At 35.4% G+C, this 19694-nt stretch overlaps 1 protein-coding gene across 3 annotated transcripts in view; it reads left to right on the plus strand.

Annotated features, from left to right (window-relative positions):
- LOC118266371 (dynein axonemal heavy chain 5) overlaps positions 1 to 19694 on the plus strand; it is a 56719-nt gene that overhangs the window by 9664 nt on the left and 27361 nt on the right. For 2 of the 3 annotated variants that reach the window (XM_050703913.1, XM_050703915.1), the window contains exons 2-17: positions 2530 to 2678; positions 3136 to 3271; positions 5418 to 5584; positions 6053 to 6337; positions 6408 to 6636; positions 6771 to 6970; positions 7144 to 7425; positions 7504 to 7763; positions 7845 to 8064; positions 13400 to 13599; positions 13730 to 14205; positions 14361 to 14572; positions 14689 to 14913; positions 17530 to 17702; positions 18310 to 18465; positions 19195 to 19405. In XM_050703913.1, coding sequence (XP_050559870.1) covers positions 2530 to 2678; positions 3136 to 3271; positions 5418 to 5584; positions 6053 to 6337; positions 6408 to 6636; positions 6771 to 6970; positions 7144 to 7425; positions 7504 to 7763; positions 7845 to 8064; positions 13400 to 13599; positions 13730 to 14205; positions 14361 to 14572; positions 14689 to 14913; positions 17530 to 17702; positions 18310 to 18465; positions 19195 to 19405 — 3581 coding nt within the window. The remainder of the gene's footprint in view (positions 1 to 2529; positions 2679 to 3135; positions 3272 to 5417; positions 5585 to 6052; positions 6338 to 6407; positions 6637 to 6770; positions 6971 to 7143; positions 7426 to 7503; positions 7764 to 7844; positions 8065 to 13399; positions 13600 to 13729; positions 14206 to 14360; positions 14573 to 14688; positions 14914 to 17529; positions 17703 to 18309; positions 18466 to 19194; positions 19406 to 19694) is intronic. The other variant, XM_050703914.1, reaches the window with a different exon arrangement.

Consider the following 19694-nt stretch of genomic DNA (forward strand, 5'->3'; position numbering starts at 1 on the left):
GTAGAAGTACTTCCCGCGCGCCGGTTAATAATTCTCCGAACCTCATATTTTTTCATAATGTTCTATGAGTACAGAATATATTTTCCTTTAGTGACTCTTCTTAGTTTCCATTGTAAACATTATTGTATAAATATTTACACAAACAGTATAAATTTATAGATTATGATATTTATTACCTTCAGGATTAACCTGCTGATGCCTCGTTTTTTTTACCCAGCAATGCATATAATATTTTGCGCGCCTATACGTTAATGATACACTTAAATGACGTCATTAAATGGCGCCCAGTAACTTTGTTTCAACTACAATATCGTGCTGTCGCACTTTTCCTTGAAGTTTCATGCAATGTTGGCCACACCCCCACTACCCACAGTGCACTGAAACCTTCCACCCCCATCTCTTCTACCTATATGTGCATTTTCTTTATACATTTATATTTTACTTGTGTATCAGGAACCACTTCGTAGTTTATTGTTTCCTAGTATGTTTTATGCGGCCAATGCACTTCATTTCAATGCAATTTCTTAGACTGCTGCACTTTAGGCGGTCGGTAATAATATCTTACAGTGTCTCTAATAATCGCCTTTTAAACTTCATGCTAATCAATTCAATATGGCGTTATGAAGATATGTTTATAATAAAGTTATCATTAAAATTGTTGACCATACTATTATAATATAATATTAGGTACCTATAGGTATCCTACGACTGCATCGCCACAGAAGAAATGTATGAGTTTAGGGTGAGAGGTTTTTGATGCTACATAATATAGCTATTTTACTAAACCTTTAATATTTGAAAATAAATCTAGTTTCCTAGTAATTTTAATTAGTAATAACTGCAGTAGAGCGATATCCTTTTTGTAAGGTGGTAAATTGTCTATAACATTTTGCATGATATTTCTAAAATTCGTGTATCGCATCGCAACGCAAATCGCATTCCAACGATATATATCGGAATATACATCGTTGGAATGCCATAAGAATAAATAAATAAACGAACCTTAAGTGACTCTACACTTGTAGAGTTAATTATATTATTTTTTTCGAAATAAAATTTACTTTTCAAAGCTGACTAAGCGTAGAGATGTTAACATTTATTTATTTATTTGTTGCATTTACTACCACTTGCCACTTGCTATCAGTCTTGCAAGATATTTTAAAACTTATTACTTAATTATAAGAAACTAGCTTAACTAAATTAACTAATACAATAGTCTCTAATACACATCTTCTATAATGTAAAAATAAGTCGGGTTTTCCTTCCTGACGTCATAACTCCAAAATTTAGATTTCCACGGTTTTGCCTTTGTTGGAAAGGTCTCGGGCTCCGTGAGGTTTAGGTTTAGAATATAGCGAAGAAAATTCAGGAAAAATTTTAAGAGAAAAGCAGAAAAATATGGAAAATCATTGGTAGCGAAACGAAGTTCGCCGTGTTTGCTAGTAATATATAAAACCTTAACAATTAAAAACTATTAAATGTAAATAAATTAACAATTAAATAACTATAACACTTAAAATATAAGTACACAATGAACTCTATTTTGCTTAACAGCTATTAAATACCTACCTACTGACTAAAATAAAATTCAGTGCTATCTATCATGATAGCACCGACATTTCGTGTTTACTATAAGTAACTTTAAAATGAAAACCGAATAAAACCATATTACGTTCTTCATGACTGAAATAATTACAAATAAAATAAATATGTATTTGGGGTCCTCTAGATGATACGAATCATTAATAAAAACATACTAAAATAGGTATATACGAACCTAACAATTCACATGTATTTATCAAATATATGTTTGCCTTCTACTTTAACAAGAAATTTTACTGAAATTAGACATTCTCCATTCTTTGATCTCCTAGTATGTTCCCTCTGATAAATAACTACAATTGGAGCGCGCCAACTACGGTGATTCAGACTACGTTCTGATACTAACACAAGCGATGTACTATTTCTATCTCTTCTTCTCTTTTCTGTGACCCAGACGGTTCAGCGTTATACGAGCAAGTGTATGCAAGCGCTCGCTTATGTAGTAGTGCGAAATACAGACATGACCGTCTGTTCCATTCCAACGTAGTCGAGCTCAAATACATTCTGCCGCTTATGCTACCCTGCTGGTATAAACTATTGCATTTATTAGTTGCAATAGTTATTAACGTTTTAAACAATAATTAAAATAAAAATAAAACTTGTTTTAACATTACTAGCAACAGAACTATGAAAGATTTTCACGAACCATTTTAAATAGAGACGTCGTTTGTATGCTGTAGCATACAACAGATAGCTCAAGTCATATTTCGATAGTTTAGTTAGTTACATAACTGAATTTTTATTTTTTGATAGGATAAATAAGAATAGTATATAATTATTTGAGTACCTCTTTAATAGAAGTAACAATGATTTTTATTACTTGGATTAAAATTATTTAATAATAATGCTAAGCTTGTCAATAGTTGTAAACTCAGCGATATAATTATTTATTAAATAAACATAATAAATTATTATTGTCTTTTTTAGATGACAGTCAAGTGGGCAGTGGAGCCACCTCGACGGTTAACGATTCTTCATCAAGTGGTCAACAAGACTGGTCAGCAGTATGGGAGTGCTTCGAAAGTCCTCATCGGTTGCTGTCCATGCCCGCTGGTGGACTCTCGAAGAGTATGCAGGTAACTTTATGTACCTATATCACAATAGAATTGTTACTTTCATCTTCCTCAATCATCATTAGTACTTATATGTATCTAATAAACAATTACAGATATTATTAAAACGCGGTTCTTGATCTGTATTTGAGCGTGTATCACTCATAGTATGGGAACTTGCTTAGTTTTTATCGTTATGTTTCGATTCAGTACTCCACAGTCGAACTGAAATCACTTCTTGTTACTTACTGACTGCCTAGTACTGAAATACTGCAACGTATGGAGAGATCAATACCAGCTCTTGGAGCACGTGGTACGCAGCCACGCAAGTCATGTTTTCATTGCCGTGGTAGATTTTCTATGGAATGCTTAATATGAAAGAAAATATCATACAATCTTTTAGTTATTTTTTTTATAGATAATAATTAAAAGAACAACTGTTATAAAACTTATTTCTTTTATCTTATCTATTGTTTTTTAGGAAATGGTGAAGAATGCAGTGAGTGAGATGCGCCGCTATTACAGTCGAAAAGTGGTTGATGTACTTATAAAGGTCACTAGGAAAACACTTGATCTTATTATCAAACAATTCTCGGCCGATGTCAACGCTGTCGAAGGTGAAAATTATGTTTTTCTGTACTCCTGTATGAATAATAAGATATCGTAGTGGCCTGATTTTAAAGTCAAAGTAATATTTTTGTTATTCCAATGATAGCTCGCAGTTTGAAAAACTCACATATGTGGCACAATGTATTATAATTGATAGAACAATTTAGGTGCCTTCAAGTCTTGAGTAAATAATACATATAAATGGTTAAGTAACAAAACGATTTTATCTTAGTCCGTTCTAGAAAATTACTCCTATTCTTTAATATGTGTGGTAGTGAAAGATAGTTTTGTTTAGGTGTTGAAACTGTGTGTTTTCAATTCTCACTCCATAAAACACGTCTGAAAACCATTGTTAAAGTTCAAATTCAAAAATATTTTTATTGAATTAAGTCCATTAGTGAATAAAGATTCTTTTTTAATTCATTGCAACTGATATTTCTGTCATTATTATTCAGAAATTAACGAAAAACAACGCGTTGACAATAACATTTTATCATACGAACTTCGAACACAAGGTAGGAAAATCAATACGTACACGATTTTCGCCTTTTATCCTTTAGGTATTGAGACGAATATGGCAAAGCGCTACTCTGGTTGTTGTTACGTTTCAATTGCTGAAATTGCTTCCATTCTACTTGGTAAGGCTTATGGGTTCCTAGTATACCGCCTCGTATTTGAGCGGACTTCGCGAGTCCACGCAGGCGTATTAAACGAGCAATCCATCCACGTGGCAGGGGATGCTAGAATTGCGTGGGAATACTGGATTGCTATTCATTATCTGCGTTTTTATTTACTTATTAATTGGATGAAAATCTTGTAGGCTTAGATCGTTAGTAAATATAGCCTATGCTAATATTTCTCATTCTTTGTCATATACAATTGAAATCACAACTATATTTCTCAAAATTAGAGTTAGATATAGTTATTAAGTAAATCAAAAGGCCTTTTAACATTATTTTATTTTAAGGAATTAATTTTCCAAGCATATCTTTGTTTAGCATTATGGTAAAGCTACAAAAGGCCTTTGAAGGTGATGGCCGTGAATACAATAGACATTGTATGTTACTTGCTCGACATTTCTTTGGTCCTAGTGACTCGTCCTCTAACTTTGTAGGGGAATAACGGACATGCGCGGGCATGAACTGAACACATAACAATTGCCTTTACTCGACGCCTAACAATACTGTTTAGAATTCACACAAAGATTCTTTGTCGTTATAATTCGTTATGCGGGTGAAGAAAAGATTTCTATAAGTGTAGTATTTAGGCTATGTAAAATGTTGTTTTTAGAGATGAAAGTATCAAATGATAGTGTTTATTTGGAGATTACATGAGTATTTTATATGAACACATAATACCTTTTTTTTAATTTTCAAAAAGGTTTTAGACGGATCAGTTTCAGTTTGCCTGTTCACACCAATATAATAAGACTGCCATGCGCCGCATCGCCATTGCGCTGATAGAAAATGCCGGCCGGCCGTATGAAACCATTGATTGTAAAGAAATTAAAGTCGGCACCTTTATGAAACTTATACATATTTGTTAACTATTTCAGGAGGTATCATTTTTATATTATGTAAAGTCAAATTTATGTCATAAATGTAATAAAATAGCGAAAAAAACAACATTGACTGCGGTTTCACGTAATTTTATGTCAGAAGCTAAAACCAATGAAGCAGTAAAGTGCACAGAACAATGTACTTTATGCGAACAGATACAAAGGCTAGTCTCGTTATTTACGATCTGATACATGTTATGTTTTGACGCATAGAAGCTCAGTTTACTGGTGCTTCAATACCTTCTGGGCTCCTAGTACATAAAATCGTATTTCATCCGACGCCGCGTAGTATTTTTTCACGCAAGCGCAATGAATTGTAGTCCACGTGGACCGCCTGAGGGCGGGTGGTTTTGTAAACATTCTGGAATTCAGTGGAGTTTATGCTTACTTAATGTTAATCTGTATTGAATAGATACGAAGTATTGGGCGGTTTATCATTTTGAAAATAATTATCACGTAATTTGGTCTAACTTAATATAAACAAACTATATTTTAAATTAGATGTAAACTTATACATTATTAATATTGGTACGATTTATTATTAAATAAGTAATTATAAACTTCTAAATATTAGTTAAAATACATTTTCTTTTCAGATTCACAAAAGAAACCAATATTCTTGCTAAATGCTTCCTTAATGATACCTAATGTATCCGTGACACCTACTCTTGATGATATCCAAGAAGTACTCCTGTTGGCTGGGAAGCATATATCTGGACTTTCGAAGGGCGTAGCTCAATGGACTGGAGGAAAAACAACAAGGGTATGGACAACAATACAATATAGTTGTTGGGAACCATTTACCACACGTAGTACTGAGTCGTTAAATACTTTATGTCTGATTCTGAGTTATATGTATTCTATTTCTTTCTATTCATGCATAATAAAATTAGTTACCTAATGTAATGACAATTGAACATATTTTTCTCTCCCGCCAGTAATATAGTTACTTTTTCTCTTTATTAATTAAAGCAATTTATTTTAGCTACATTTTCTATTTAAAAATTAAAATAACTAAAATGGGATTTCTTTTTCTTCCCTACTTGTGGTGTTAATTGTTTTGTGTCGTTTGTCACCCTGCACAATGTGTATTTGACTGTGTCAATGTGTTTTGTCTGCAAATATGTGCTTCCGCGTGATTCATCTTTTATTTGCTGGCACTTGATGTGGCTTTATAATGATTTATTTTATGCTGTGAATATGCTTCGCGTTCTGGCTTAAATGTATATAGGTGAGCTGGAAGAAAATCGCTCGTCCTCCATCGAACCCGCTGTTAGACGTTGTTACCAAGGTTGACGAACAGGTCCAATCGATAACGGCCCCACCGGCCGCTTTGAAGTCCACGAAAATGGTTGACATGGCCAAGATGAGAAGGAAGAAGCATTACAGACTGGAATCTGAGGAGAAACCACAGTTTCCATTCCAACAGAAGAACTTTTATAGTTACGTTATGGAGAATAAAGAAATCATAAAGACCTTGACTTTACTGTCAATGTGTTCAGCAAATGTGAAAACAGTATGTTTTTAAATTCTTAATGTTTGTCGTTTTTCTGTCAAATACATTACTAATTGTCTAAAAATTGTAGGAAGTGAATACGTTGGTAAAACGTTGGCGCCCGTACCATTACTTATGGAAATGTGAGAAAACCCTTCGCCAGCTACTGGCATGGAATCTGAACGATTTTGAAATATCTTTGAAGCGTCACAGTGAACTGGAAGCTAAACTTGAACTAGAAGCTGATTTCCTGATCATTGGAAACTGTCTCGCTGTTTCTACTGAGAAATTAAAGTTGGGATTAACAACTGAACTCAAAAGTGAGGCTCTTTCATTTATAATGTAAAATGAAATTTAAAATATGTGACTCATATACACTAATCCTGCTTTGGTATTTAATTGGCATATGTAAAAAAATAGATCCTTGGTATTCAATCTCCAATAAAATTTTCAGATGGTACACACAGAATTAGTCAGGCTATGCGCAAAAAGTATAAACGTGAGATGGACTACGTTTACGCTATTATGAATGATTTGGACCGCAAATTAGAGAGGCCTATAAGAGACCTGGATGACGTCAGAACTGTCATGGAGACTCTCAAGAAAATTAGAGAACAAGAAGTCGACATGGAATTGAGAATTGACCCCGTTGAGGTGACTATAACATTTATCGTTTCTTTTTTTTTTCAAATACGTTAGGATATGACAACAACAACAATCTCGCTCGGTCGGAAGCTGTTGATTAAACAAAATATATTTTGATAGTAAGAAAAAGATAATATCAGTTTTTTTTATAAAAGTACTATTTGTATTTTTTTTTATTTTAGGAAGCATTCAACATAATAACCCGATACGACCTTCCCGTCAGTAAAGAAGATCTGGAACAGGTCGATAACCTCCGTTACACATGGCAGCAGCTACAAGCCAGGGCTTTAGCATCACACTTCACATTATTGAAGATGCAACCGCAGCTTGAAGACGATCTAAACAGTAATTTGAATAAGTTTAGAGAAGATAATTCGGAGTACGTCCATGAATACCGCTATGCAGGCCCAATGCAACCAGGGTTGAGTCCTAGAGAGGCATCTGATCGCCTGATATTATTCCAGGTTCTTAAGTCATAACCCCCATTATTGTAAGTGTTCTCTTTGTCACACTTTCTTTAATATTTGTCGATATTTTTATAGAATCGCTTCGATGGTATGTGGCGTAAACTTCAAACTTACCAAAATGGTGAGGAACTTTTTGGTTTACCGCACACCGAGTATCCAGAATTAGCTCAGATCAGAAAAGAACTGAACCTTCTGCAGAAACTTTACAAACTATACAATGATGTCATAGACAGAGTCAGCAGTTACTATGATATTCCATGGGGAGAGGTAAATATTGAAGAAATTAATAACGAGCTCATGGAGTTCCAGAATAGATGTAGAAAGTTGCCGAAAGGGTAAGTAAAACTTGTTACACATTTTCCCAGTCTGCGTGCATTAAATATTTTAGAATTACTTATACCTGACATCTTTAACAGACTTAAAGAATGGCCAGCATTCTTCGCTTTAAAGAAAACTATTGATGACTTCAACGACATGTGCCCACTCTTGGAGTTGATGGCGAACAAGGCGATGAAACCACGTCACTGGCAACGTATCATGGAAGTCACCAAATACAATTTCGAATTGGACAACGAAGACTTTTGTTTGAAAAACATTCTTGAAGCGCCTCTTTTGGTTAATAAAGAAGACATTGAGGTAAGATGATATTTATTTTTATTTCATATTTAAATTTCACAGTTTCAATAAGTTAAATTTGTTGTTGTTGTTACAATACCTACAAAAAAATCTTTATCATCTTTATAAATCTAAATACATTATTAAACGAAACAAATACAATCAAGATTGAATACAAAACATGATTTAAAATTTTCTTCTCTACCATTTTATGAGACTCAAAAAAGTACGTTGTGTTTTGCTTAGGGTCTGCGTTCTTATAAAACAAGGGTTCAAGAGTTCGATTGAAAAACGTTCTAACTCATAGGTTTTGAACTTTTGATTGCGGCACGTATTACTTGAGCAATAAGGACGGAATAACAATGCTTTAGTTTCTACAAGACATTTAAAATTAAGCTCCACTTTGATCATGCTCCTCTGATATCCAGAATGCTGTATTATCGAACCGTCTGCACGAGAATTTTGTCTTCTGGAAGACAGTAGAGATGTAAGAATAATTCTTTATTTTAGTTCGTTTTCATTCACATCGTATGAGATCGATAAATGTGGTTAGTACCAATGCCATAAACTTTGTGATACTGCAACATACAAAAAACTTTATATAAATTCGCACGTGAGAAAAATCTACGACAGTTGTTCAACAGGTTCTAGCAGATACGAATCTTCACATTTATATCGTGAATGCATTTTACCGATACGTTCTTGCATTTATGGCGCCCTAGTAACAACATCACCGCTACCTACCATTTTTCTACCAAACCACGTGGGGTTGATGGTGGTGAGGTTTATAAATGAACGTGTTGTGCTGGTTCATACATTCAAAACAAAATCTTCTCTAGTTATTAATAAGAATTATAATCAGTTTTCTAAGGATTATAATCATTTTTTGACTTTAAATGATATTTCAAATATGAACAGTTTTACTTCTTAAAAAGTAAAGAGGGTATTAGAAAATTTAGACGCTTAATAAATTCATCAAAAATGTGTAGTGTTTTTTTTTTATACTCGTGTCTTGCAAAATTTTAATTAAGCATGGAGTCTGTTTATGCGGTAATTGAGTTATTCCTTATTGCACGGATTAACGTAATTGGAAAAAAATGTTACATTATGTTTAAAAAGACGTTATTATGATTTTATTTCACACTATTTTTGCTATTACATATTATATGGCGAAAATAGTGCCTATCGCATTGAGGAAGTAATTTCATAATTTTCTTTTGTATTCTATTCATGAGTACCTAGATGAAATTGAATAAGTGCTACAAAACTGTTTTATGTTTATCATTTCTTTTTTTTTTAAATTAACGCTATCTTTAAACTTTCGTCTAATGCAATCAATTCACGCACTTAATGACGCTCCGTACCGAATTTCAATAAACCTTAATGGAGCCTTCTTACGACTCATTTGATTTATCGAACATGCGCACAACGTGTACAAACACACATGCTCTTGTTGGTGTTCTCAATATAAATAAATCTTCATACAGGAACAACCTCCTTTGCTTTACTGTCGCCCTGGTATACGGACTCGGGGATGCGACCCCGTCTAAGGTTATTTGTGTACCTATGTATATAAAGTTAATAGTAGAGGCGACCGAATGGGTCTAGGTCATGCATACGTCTGATATCGACTAGTGACGTATCGCTCAGAGTTCAGTCACCATTATGGATTATAATGAACGCTTTGGTGTTTGCATGGTTCTAACATAATAATTTTGGATAGCCAATTTATGATTTTTGTCTTTAGGAGAACCATTATTATAATATGTTCCTGATTTTTTTTTTGTATATTCGTTACAGTATCAACGTACACATTTTTCTTATTTTTATCCAGGCCTTTTCCCCAATTATTTTGGGGTCAGTAGAGTTTTAACCAGATTTGATAGGATATTAGTATTTCACATGCCAATTTTTTTTGAGCGTCTGTCTTGTGCCTTCTGTAACATGTTTTGCCTATTTTATTTATAATTATTATTGAAAGCAGTTAGTAAAACGCCTTAGTACCTACCTACATTAGTTTTATTCCATTCTGTGCAAAAGTCCGGAGTTTATAACATACGTACGTCGTACGTATGCCAAGGGGCATCCAGTACCCTAGGGGACGTCAGTTACGAACTTCAATTTAAACTCTTCAAACCTCATGCATGCCTGGTACAAGATTAAAATGCGCGCGGGCGTTGGGAGGGTTCTCAGTTCCGTATTGGATTTGGTGTTAATTTGGGCGGAGTCGTACCTCTCCGATTGGTCATGAAATTAAGCGGGTGTTTTTTTTAACAAAATACTTTAAGGGTTAGAAGTTTGTATCTCATTGCATTTTTATATTATATTATTTGTATATTATTATATTTTCATATATTTATTTAAAATACTCTAAAATTATATTTTTAAACATTACTTATAAAAATAAAAAACAAAATAACATTTAAAAATATTATTATTTTTTATATTTATTTAAAATTCTCTAAATTTACATTTTTAAATACTATAAATACAAAATAAAATAATATTTAAAAATATAAAAATAGGAGCCGACCAGTAGCGGGAGCATGGTCCAAGCCACCGGTGGTTAGGGCTCCAGAGACAGAAACCTCCTCACAATACGTGCCGTTTCGTACTGGAGTACTGCCTTCTGCATCAGGCCCTTGATCCATCCGCCCAACCCCAGCCTCCTAAGGTGGTTGTCGAGGCTGTTGGGTATTAATCCGTTGGCCGACACGACTATCGGCACAACGATAGCCGAATCCACATTCCACATGTCGACAACCTTGTGAGCCAAGTCAAGATATTTTATTTGTTTATCTTTTTCAGCTTTCACGAGGTTCTCGTCATGAGGGATGGTGATATCGATTATCATCGTACGGCGCGCTTGTCGGTCTATTATATTTTTTATTCATTTTTACATTATTTTTATATTTTTTATTTACCCATTAAGTATTAATAAAATAAAACATTAAAAAATAACAAATGTCTAATATTTTAGGGCAATAAGGGTGGCATTAATCAAGTAGTTACAATAAGTAGCACCAAGTAGTACTAAATATTATTAAGTACAGAGGGCATGCCCTCTAACCTAACCTTCCGGTTAACACAGGTACTTTCCGGACATGGCTGCTTTGGAAAGTACTTGTGTCGTATAGGCCGGGAGCAGACATCGGTGTGTCATCATTGCGATGGTGGTCTGGAGGATACGGCGCGGCATACGCTCGAAGAATGTTCTGCATGGGCAGAACCGCGCCGTGAACTCATTGTAGTACTCGGCGGGATAGACCTCTCACTGTTATACAAGCTTATACAAGCTATGGTCGACAGTGAGAGTGCATGGGACGGAGTCGCTTCCTTCTGTGAACAAGTCATGTTGGCAAAGGAAGCGGCTGAAAGGGAGAGGGAATCAAGATCTTTTCCCTCCCGCCGAAGACGCGCCAATCGTCAGTACCATGAGGCGGCAGCCGATCTACGACCTCCATAGGAAAGGCCTGCGGGCGACTGACTAGGGGAGTCAGACGTCCGCTGTATAGGCGAGAGTAATCGTTAGCGTAGTGTTCCACGCGCGCTACTCGAGGAAGGGAAGCAGCCTCCCAGGGCCGCTAACGTGGCGGGACCTGCCGCAAACGTAGCGGTAGGTCGAAACCTGCCGAGTGCGGTGAATCCATCATGAGGGCAGCCCGGATCACGGCCACAGGCAGTGGAGGAACACCGCGGTGGTTTTAGCCGGTAAGAGTCCGGCACACCCCTCCGTCGTCCCCACGGCATGTGAAATCCACGATGATTTCCATCGCGTAACAAAAAAAAAAAAAAAATATTAAGTAGCAAAACCACATCAAACCAAATTTTGCCAGCGACTTCACCCGAAATGTCAGGCATTCTATCTCTATGCCTGTGCCAAACATTCTAATCAGAGTTTTGCAAGAAAGAGTAACTAATAATTCCATACGCAATATTCATATCCTAACAATCGTTCATATCAATGCAATAGTTCAACCAATAGTATTATAGGATAAATCTTACTTTAGGTTCTTAATAAATTATTACACGCGTATGTCACTTATTTGATGGAATTTGATATTTTAGGATGGGATTGTATAAGGGGCAACTGAGCAGACACTAGCACACCTTACCTTACAACTGTAATGATAAACTGTAATAATTAATTATAATCAGACAGAGACTGTGGCCTATATTAAAATATAGCTCCAAAAGGGTATTTCGACGTATTTCTTTTGTAAAAATAAAAGTCATATCTCACAAGTTATTTAATTTTATACTTTTTTTTTATAAAAATGAATATTAAAACAGAAGACTTTGGTGGTAACACAGGTTCCTTTGTTGCTGGTAGTTTTTTTTTTTCAAACCGTAATGAAAAGTATTCTCAGTCATAGAATAATGTGGAACACTGGGCTTGTGTTCGGTTGAACGCCCAACATAGCTCTTCGTATTTCCTATTATCCTAGTAAACGTGCGGATTTACAGATCTGCGGATGCCGCAACTGGGTTATCTTATGCAGCTAATCCGAAATGTAACAGTTCAGATAAAAATCAAAATAAATAAAATAAATTTTATCCAGTGGCGTATTTTTTCTGATACAAAAAGAAATTAATTCATCATAAACTTATAAACATTGCGAAGAAAAATCAAGTTGTTTTGACTTACCCTACAATTTTAAGATAAAAATCAAGTCGGTGCCAGCATTAAAATATTATCTATGAGCATTCAAAATATACTTAGGTGATTCATTACAGATATCGTGATTTTCATGTAGCTTTATCTAAAGCTTGTTTTAACCAATTTAAATATTTAAATATTAATGATTGATAAGTAGATACAGTATTTTAAAAATATGGTAAATTGGAAAATGTGTGGTAAGTAAGTTTTGTTCTGCAGTCGTGTAGGCGTCCCCAACAAACATGTGTGTTAGCCTTGACCAATGTGTCAGGGAACTAAATTGCAGTAGTTGGTGAATGCTTGTGTGGAGCTCCTCGCACAATTGACTTCCTCTAATGGTCTGCCCTCCTAGTATTTGTGCGGAACGAGTTAGGTGCGGATTCGTATGATCAGTTTACGTTACTGTGAAATTGCAGAAAATATATTAATTTAAGGATAATAGTAATGTACTTAGTGAGTGATAAAATATGTTTTATTTTAAATTAGCTGACTCCGTAAACTTCGTACCTTTTCAAACTATATTTTTCTTACTTTATATACCTTTCCCTTTACTTCCACGCATAATTCTTTCCATTATAAGCCCAGTATGTCCAATCGATCTCTAGAATTAGCGAGACTATCGAACAGAAATTAATTTTTATATACAGATTATTTTTGCGAAGTGAACTAATTACAGTGTCGGTATATATTTTGCAGGACATTTGTATATCTGCAATGAAGGAAAAAGATATAGAAGGGAAGTTGAGAGGCGTTACAAATGAATGGTCTGTTCACGAACTAACATTTCAAACATTCAATAATCGCGGTGAGCTGCTACTGCGAGGCGATACTACTGCTGAGACCATCGGACAACTAGAAGACAGCTTAATGATATTAGGCTCCTTGCTTTCTAACCGGTACTGAATATAAAAAAGATTCTTAACTTTATAATTCAGATGTATATTATATTTGTTAAATAAGCAATTACGGAAAATAATTTGTGTCAGTTATTTTGTGTTTAAAATTGAACTAATTTGTGGTCCACAGATATAATGCTCCGTTTCGTAAACAAATTCAACAATGGCTATACGATCTTCAGAGTACCAACGAGATTTTAGAAAGATGGCTTCTTGTTCAAAACATGTGGGTTTATCTAGAAGCAGTGTTTGTTGGAGGTGATATTGCCAAACAACTACCAAAAGAAGCTAAAAGATTCTCTAAAATAGACAAATCTTGGCAAAAAATTATGCAAAGAGCCCACGAGACACCCGGCGTAGTATCCTGTTGTGTTGGCGACGATCTGCTCAGGCAGTTGCTTCCGCATCTTCAAGAACAGTTAGAACTGTGCCAGAAAAGTCTCAGTGGATATTTAGAAAGGAAGAGAACAATGTTCCCAAGATTCTTCTTTGTGTCAGATCCTGCATTGTTGGAAATTTTGGGTCAAGCGTCAGACTCGCATACTATACAAAACCACCTGCTATCTATATTTGATAATATCAGATACGTAAAATTTCATGATATTGGTAAGTTTAAACATTTTATTTCTGCTATACGTCTTAAATACATGTATTTATTCCAGCACGTTCTACATAGGTATGTTGATAAGAAGTAAAAAATAAGCGATTATATTGCTGCTTCATTTAATGCTTGTTATTTATTAGATGACTACGATTTTCAGAATACAACAAGATGATTGCTATAGTGTCTTCGGAAGGAGAAGAGATAAAACTAGAACGTCCTGTACGAGCAGAGGGTTCCGTGGAGACTTGGCTCACTTCTCTGTTACAGTCAGCTCAGGGCAGCTTACATTCTATCATTAGGAATGCTGTAACAGTGCTCAACGATCCTGCATTTAACCTACTTCTCTTTTTAGATAAAATGCCAGCACAGGTTAATATAATTTCTTATAATTATTGGTTATTTGCAAAAATATCCACTTTGCATATATAGCACGTAGAAGAATAAAATTAGCATTATCATAAAATAATATTACTTTTGCTCTCCAGATCGGCCTTTTGGGGATACAAATAATATGGACAAGAGATGCAGAATTAGCATTAATGCAAGCTCGGCAAGACAAAAAAATAATGATGGAAACCAACAATAAGTTTTTGGAGTTACTTAATACACTAATCGACCAAACGACGAGGAATTTATTAAAAATTGAAAGAATCAAATTTGAGACTCTGATTACAATTCATGTCCATCAAAGAGATATTTTCGACATGCTGGTGGGTGAATTACATTAAATTCTTTCACTACTCCCTTTCTGCAGTGGTATTGATCGAGGGGCGGGGACTTGTGTGTGTGTGCTGTAGGCACAGACTGGACATCAGCGAAAGTGAAACTGCTTCGGTACTCTGATTCTCCATCCTGCTTATATTCCCCTAGTCGTTGCCTCCAAAACTATTGATTTGCCGGTCCTCGAAGAGGTTGTTATACGTGAACTTATACATTGTAGGTTGGAATACTGCGTCATGGGCAACATACAATTCCATTTGTTTTCTTTTAGTACTTACAGCTGTAAATATGAGAATGATGGTAACGCGTATTATACGGACAGGAAGTATAGAATATGGCTATATGCTTCAGTTCGAATAAAACTTAAAATTGTGGCCAGGCCCAATAGTCTTTAGACGCAGTAATAATCGAAAAATAAATCATATTTGTGTCTAATATCAGTTTTCGAAACTTATTAGGACATAAATGGTGTCGAAGGTATCACAGGAAACTTCTTCCCGTTAATATTCTCCTAGTATTCGCCTCCATAAGTATTGATCTGCTGGCAATCTGCCAGACGTTGGAACTAGTTGTGCTGTACTAAACCTATAATACCTGTGTTGGAGTGGAAAGGCTACGTCACTGGGAATGCACCCTGGCATTTCTGATCATCTGGTGTTTGGAACTACAAGTATTGATTTGCCTTTGAAACGTTCTGAGACTAATCTCAGTATACTTCTTGCAGCTAATATTCTCCCAGTGATTGCTCCCACAAGTATTGATCTGCTGGCAATCCGCCCGTGTTGCAACTAGCTGTCTTATATTGAATCTATGTTGGTGGAGATACTACGTCACGGAGAAAGCACCATGTCATTTCTGCTCTTCTGGTGTTTAGAGCTAAAGGTATTGATTTGCCATTGGAGACATATAAGACGTCTCCCCGTTTTTGAAAAACAGAATTATCATTTTGAAAAGGTTCCTTGATGTAAGTTCACTGTTGTATCTGCAACTAAATTCAAAACATGACCCACGCAATATATGTAAATATGGTCTTTGTTATATTGTTTTACATAAGCTTTTAGTACTGTAAGGCCCTTGTGTTGTTGGCTCCGTCGAATGAGTAGGCAAACGATGCTGGTCAAAATCTAACTTTATAAGCTCTTAGCTCCACAAGAGCGTAAAAGTCCGGTTTAATCCTATACCACGTTCAACTGCAAAAGCTTTTCATTGCTCATGACGCAAATTACTCGTATTCGAAGAAGACTTACCGAAGATCAGTGAAACGTCTTCTTAATTTTCTAGTATCGTAATACTTTTAGCTTATCTTCTCCTGGTTATTCCCTTCATAAATATTGATCTGCCGGTCTTGGAACAGCTACCCTATGTTAGTGTCAATACTACGTCACAGGAAAATCACCATACCATTTCTGCTCTTCTAGTATATAGAACTATAAATATTGATTTGGTTTGAAAGCAATGTGGCCTGCACAGGGACACATAGTAAGTGATGTTGGTTCTGCTACCATCACCTACTTATATTCTCCCAGTCATAAGCTCAGTTAATTATTGATTAGTGAATTCTGAACTAGTTATCCTGCATGAAACTGTTCTGGGGACATCTAACGTCACAGGAAGCATACCTTATCGTTGCTGCTCTTCTAGTATTTGGAACTATTGGTATTGATCTGGTATTGGAGCGACGCCATGTGTCATTGCGTAATGGTGCACTCACTAATTTTTGATTCTGGTCTAAAAAATAACCTAAGCCTTTGTGTCACATAAAACCTCATGTAGTCTAGTTTAACAGTATCGAAATAGCTACGTTTTATAAGCTAAATTAATAAACTAACATATTTGTACCTGTACTGGGTATTCGTGAAACTGACGAACCTTATTAATTTTCTAGTTTCGAATGCCTGTCATGCTTTCTCTTGCTTATATTTCCCTAGTGCTCCAAATTATTGAACCGCCAGTCCACATGGACTGTTATATGTAGGTAAAGTATTTATGGAAATACTGTACGACGGGATATGCGTCATGCCATTTCTGCTCCTCTAGCATGAAGGACTACTGTTTGCATCTTTGAATAAAATATGATTATATTAACTTTGGGACTGTTGTAAACCTATCTGATAAATTTGTAGGTTATGAAACAAAGACTGTTTTTCGGCAGGTGATTTTGATTATTTTTGTATATAATATTTTTTTAAGTTTACAGTCGGTTTAATTTTTGCTAGAATTCCAGGCAGATACTTTAAATAAAAAATATATTAGTATATCTGTATCTGACTGTTAAAATTTTGCAACTTGTAAGAACCGTAACACTGTTTTTAACGAGCAACTCTGATTCTCCTTCCTGGTTATATTCTCCCAGTGTTTGCCTCCACAACTATTGATCAGCGAGGCGTGGAACTGGTTATTATATGAACCAATGTATATTGGTCGAAATACTACGTCGTAGGAAATGCACCATGTCTGTTATGCTCCTCTGGTATTTGCTGCTGCTGATATTGATTTTCTTTGAAATACTGGGACGAGCTTCTTGATGATGTTATATATAAGGTTTTAAGTATATTAAAATAATATTATTATACAAAATGTACTATTTATTCAATGAAATGTTCCAGTGTCGTTTGAACGTGCGCTCGGCTAACGACTTCGAGTGGCTGAAACAATGCAGGTTCTACTTCAAGGAGGATGCTGACAAAACTTGGATATCAGTCACTGATGTTACGTTTACCTACCAGAATGAATACTTAGGTTGCACAGATAGGCTTGTGATTACACCTCTGACAGACAGGTAAACTTTATTTGTTATTTTGAAAGTACTTATAGAACTTAATTTTATTGGTTTCTACTCAATTACTATTTCGCAAGGATATGATTTCCCAACAACTCGGGTGAATTTTCGATAGTTTTATAATGAAAAGTAAGTTTACTGGACACATTTTAATGTATATTCCCAACCATCAACTGTTCTACTTAATCATCATCATCCTGTGTTCATCTATTGATAGACTCAGGCCTATCCAATAGCACGCCCTAGAGCTTCATTTTCACCTCTCCTCGTTCAACCACTGCCACCTTGCGGATGTCGTCACTCCACCTAGCTGGAGGGCAAAGGAAATTCGAAAAATCTTTTCATTAAAAGTATCCTTAGTGTCAAATCGATTAAGCCATTCTTCCTTATTTTATTTGTGTGATATTCGAAGTCAATTCGAATTCAGAGTCAGATGCCATTCTCAGGAACAGCACAAATCTTGAATGCATGCCCAATACCCATTGTATAGTAGTTCTTACTCATATTTGCCGTAAGTTTGCCTACATACAACATTGGGGGTAAGTAATTAATAAGTGTATTATAGTGTTATTTTATGAGACTAAACAGTCAAATCTTTATTTTTCAGGTGCTACATCACGCTCGCTCAAGCCCTTGCTATGAGTATGGGGGGAGCTCCCTGTGGGCCCGCCGGTACTGGTAAGACGGAGACAGTCAAGGACATGGGCAAGACTCTAGCCAAGTACGTCGTAGTTTTCAACTGCTCCGATCAGATGGATTACAGGTTAGTTACTTTAATTTTTAAACTATTCACCACACGCCTCTTGTATAAAAACATTAAAATTTTATATGCACGTCACATCCCGAGCCAAAACATCATTTGTGGGACACGCAAAAAGGTGTTCCATGCGGGAGTCAAATAAAAAATAGGTAACACCAAAATCGCCTTGTTTTATCAATAACTTTAATCGGACACAATAATTAAACTTAGTAAAACTAATACAAAGATAAAAGAAATAAAAATTATTCTGTGTATTTACAGAACGTTGAGTTATTCGCAAAATATCAGCATCTTATATTTACATGTAGTAAACGTTCACGCACACAACTGCAACGCTCTACACAGCAGATTACTACAAAGAAAAATGAGTAGATACCAATTGTGGGTCGACGTCGGCGGTTCACTCAGATTCTTCGTCAGTCGGCTGATAGCTGGGGCTCAGCTCACAGTCCAAGCTATCAGCTGATCTAGCAAAAATATATCTGCAATATGTAGTGTTGCTAGATACACACATGTACTAGATGACACACTGTTAATGATATTTATGGATTACAAGACAATTTTGTATTTTTCTAGTTCGTATAAAAAAGTAAAATAAAATTAATATTTATAGTAAAAAATCTAAAATATACTTTTCTTCATCGATAGTTAAGATATCCGAAACACAGCATATTACCAAAATAATAATTATACTTACACATATTTTAAAATAGGTAATATTACCAATTCCAGGGGCTTGGGGCGTATCTACAAAGGTTTGGCTCAATCAGGGTCATGGGGCTGTTTCGACGAGTTCAACCGAATTGAGCTGCCAGTACTATCAGTCGCTGCGCAGCAGGTTGCTGTAGTGCTTTCTGCTAAGAAAGAGAAGAAAAAGACTTTCGTTTTCACGGACGGCGATACTTCGGAAATGTGCCCCGAATTTGGAATATTCATCACTATGGTATACTTTATTTGCTTTTATATCACTACTCGTCTGCTAAGTGGAAAATTATTTACTTTTTGAATAGTTAATCGTTGATTGTTGAAATCAATTGAAGTTTTTACCTCTAGTTAAAAGATTGAATGAATCGCGAATCATGATTGCGACTTCTGAACAAATAGTTATAATTTCGATTCTGAAATGGATAAAGTTTAATCGGGTTTCTAAGTTTCAAAGTTTTCAATAGCTAGGTAATATGCAGTGTCTGAAACTGAGCCCATTGGCTACATCCCAACCATAACGGGTGGAA

The sequence above is a fragment of the Spodoptera frugiperda genome, chromosome 25 (assembly GCF_023101765.2).
Source record: "Spodoptera frugiperda isolate SF20-4 chromosome 25, AGI-APGP_CSIRO_Sfru_2.0, whole genome shotgun sequence".
In the NCBI taxonomy this organism is placed as follows: Eukaryota; Metazoa; Arthropoda; class Insecta; order Lepidoptera; family Noctuidae; genus Spodoptera; species Spodoptera frugiperda.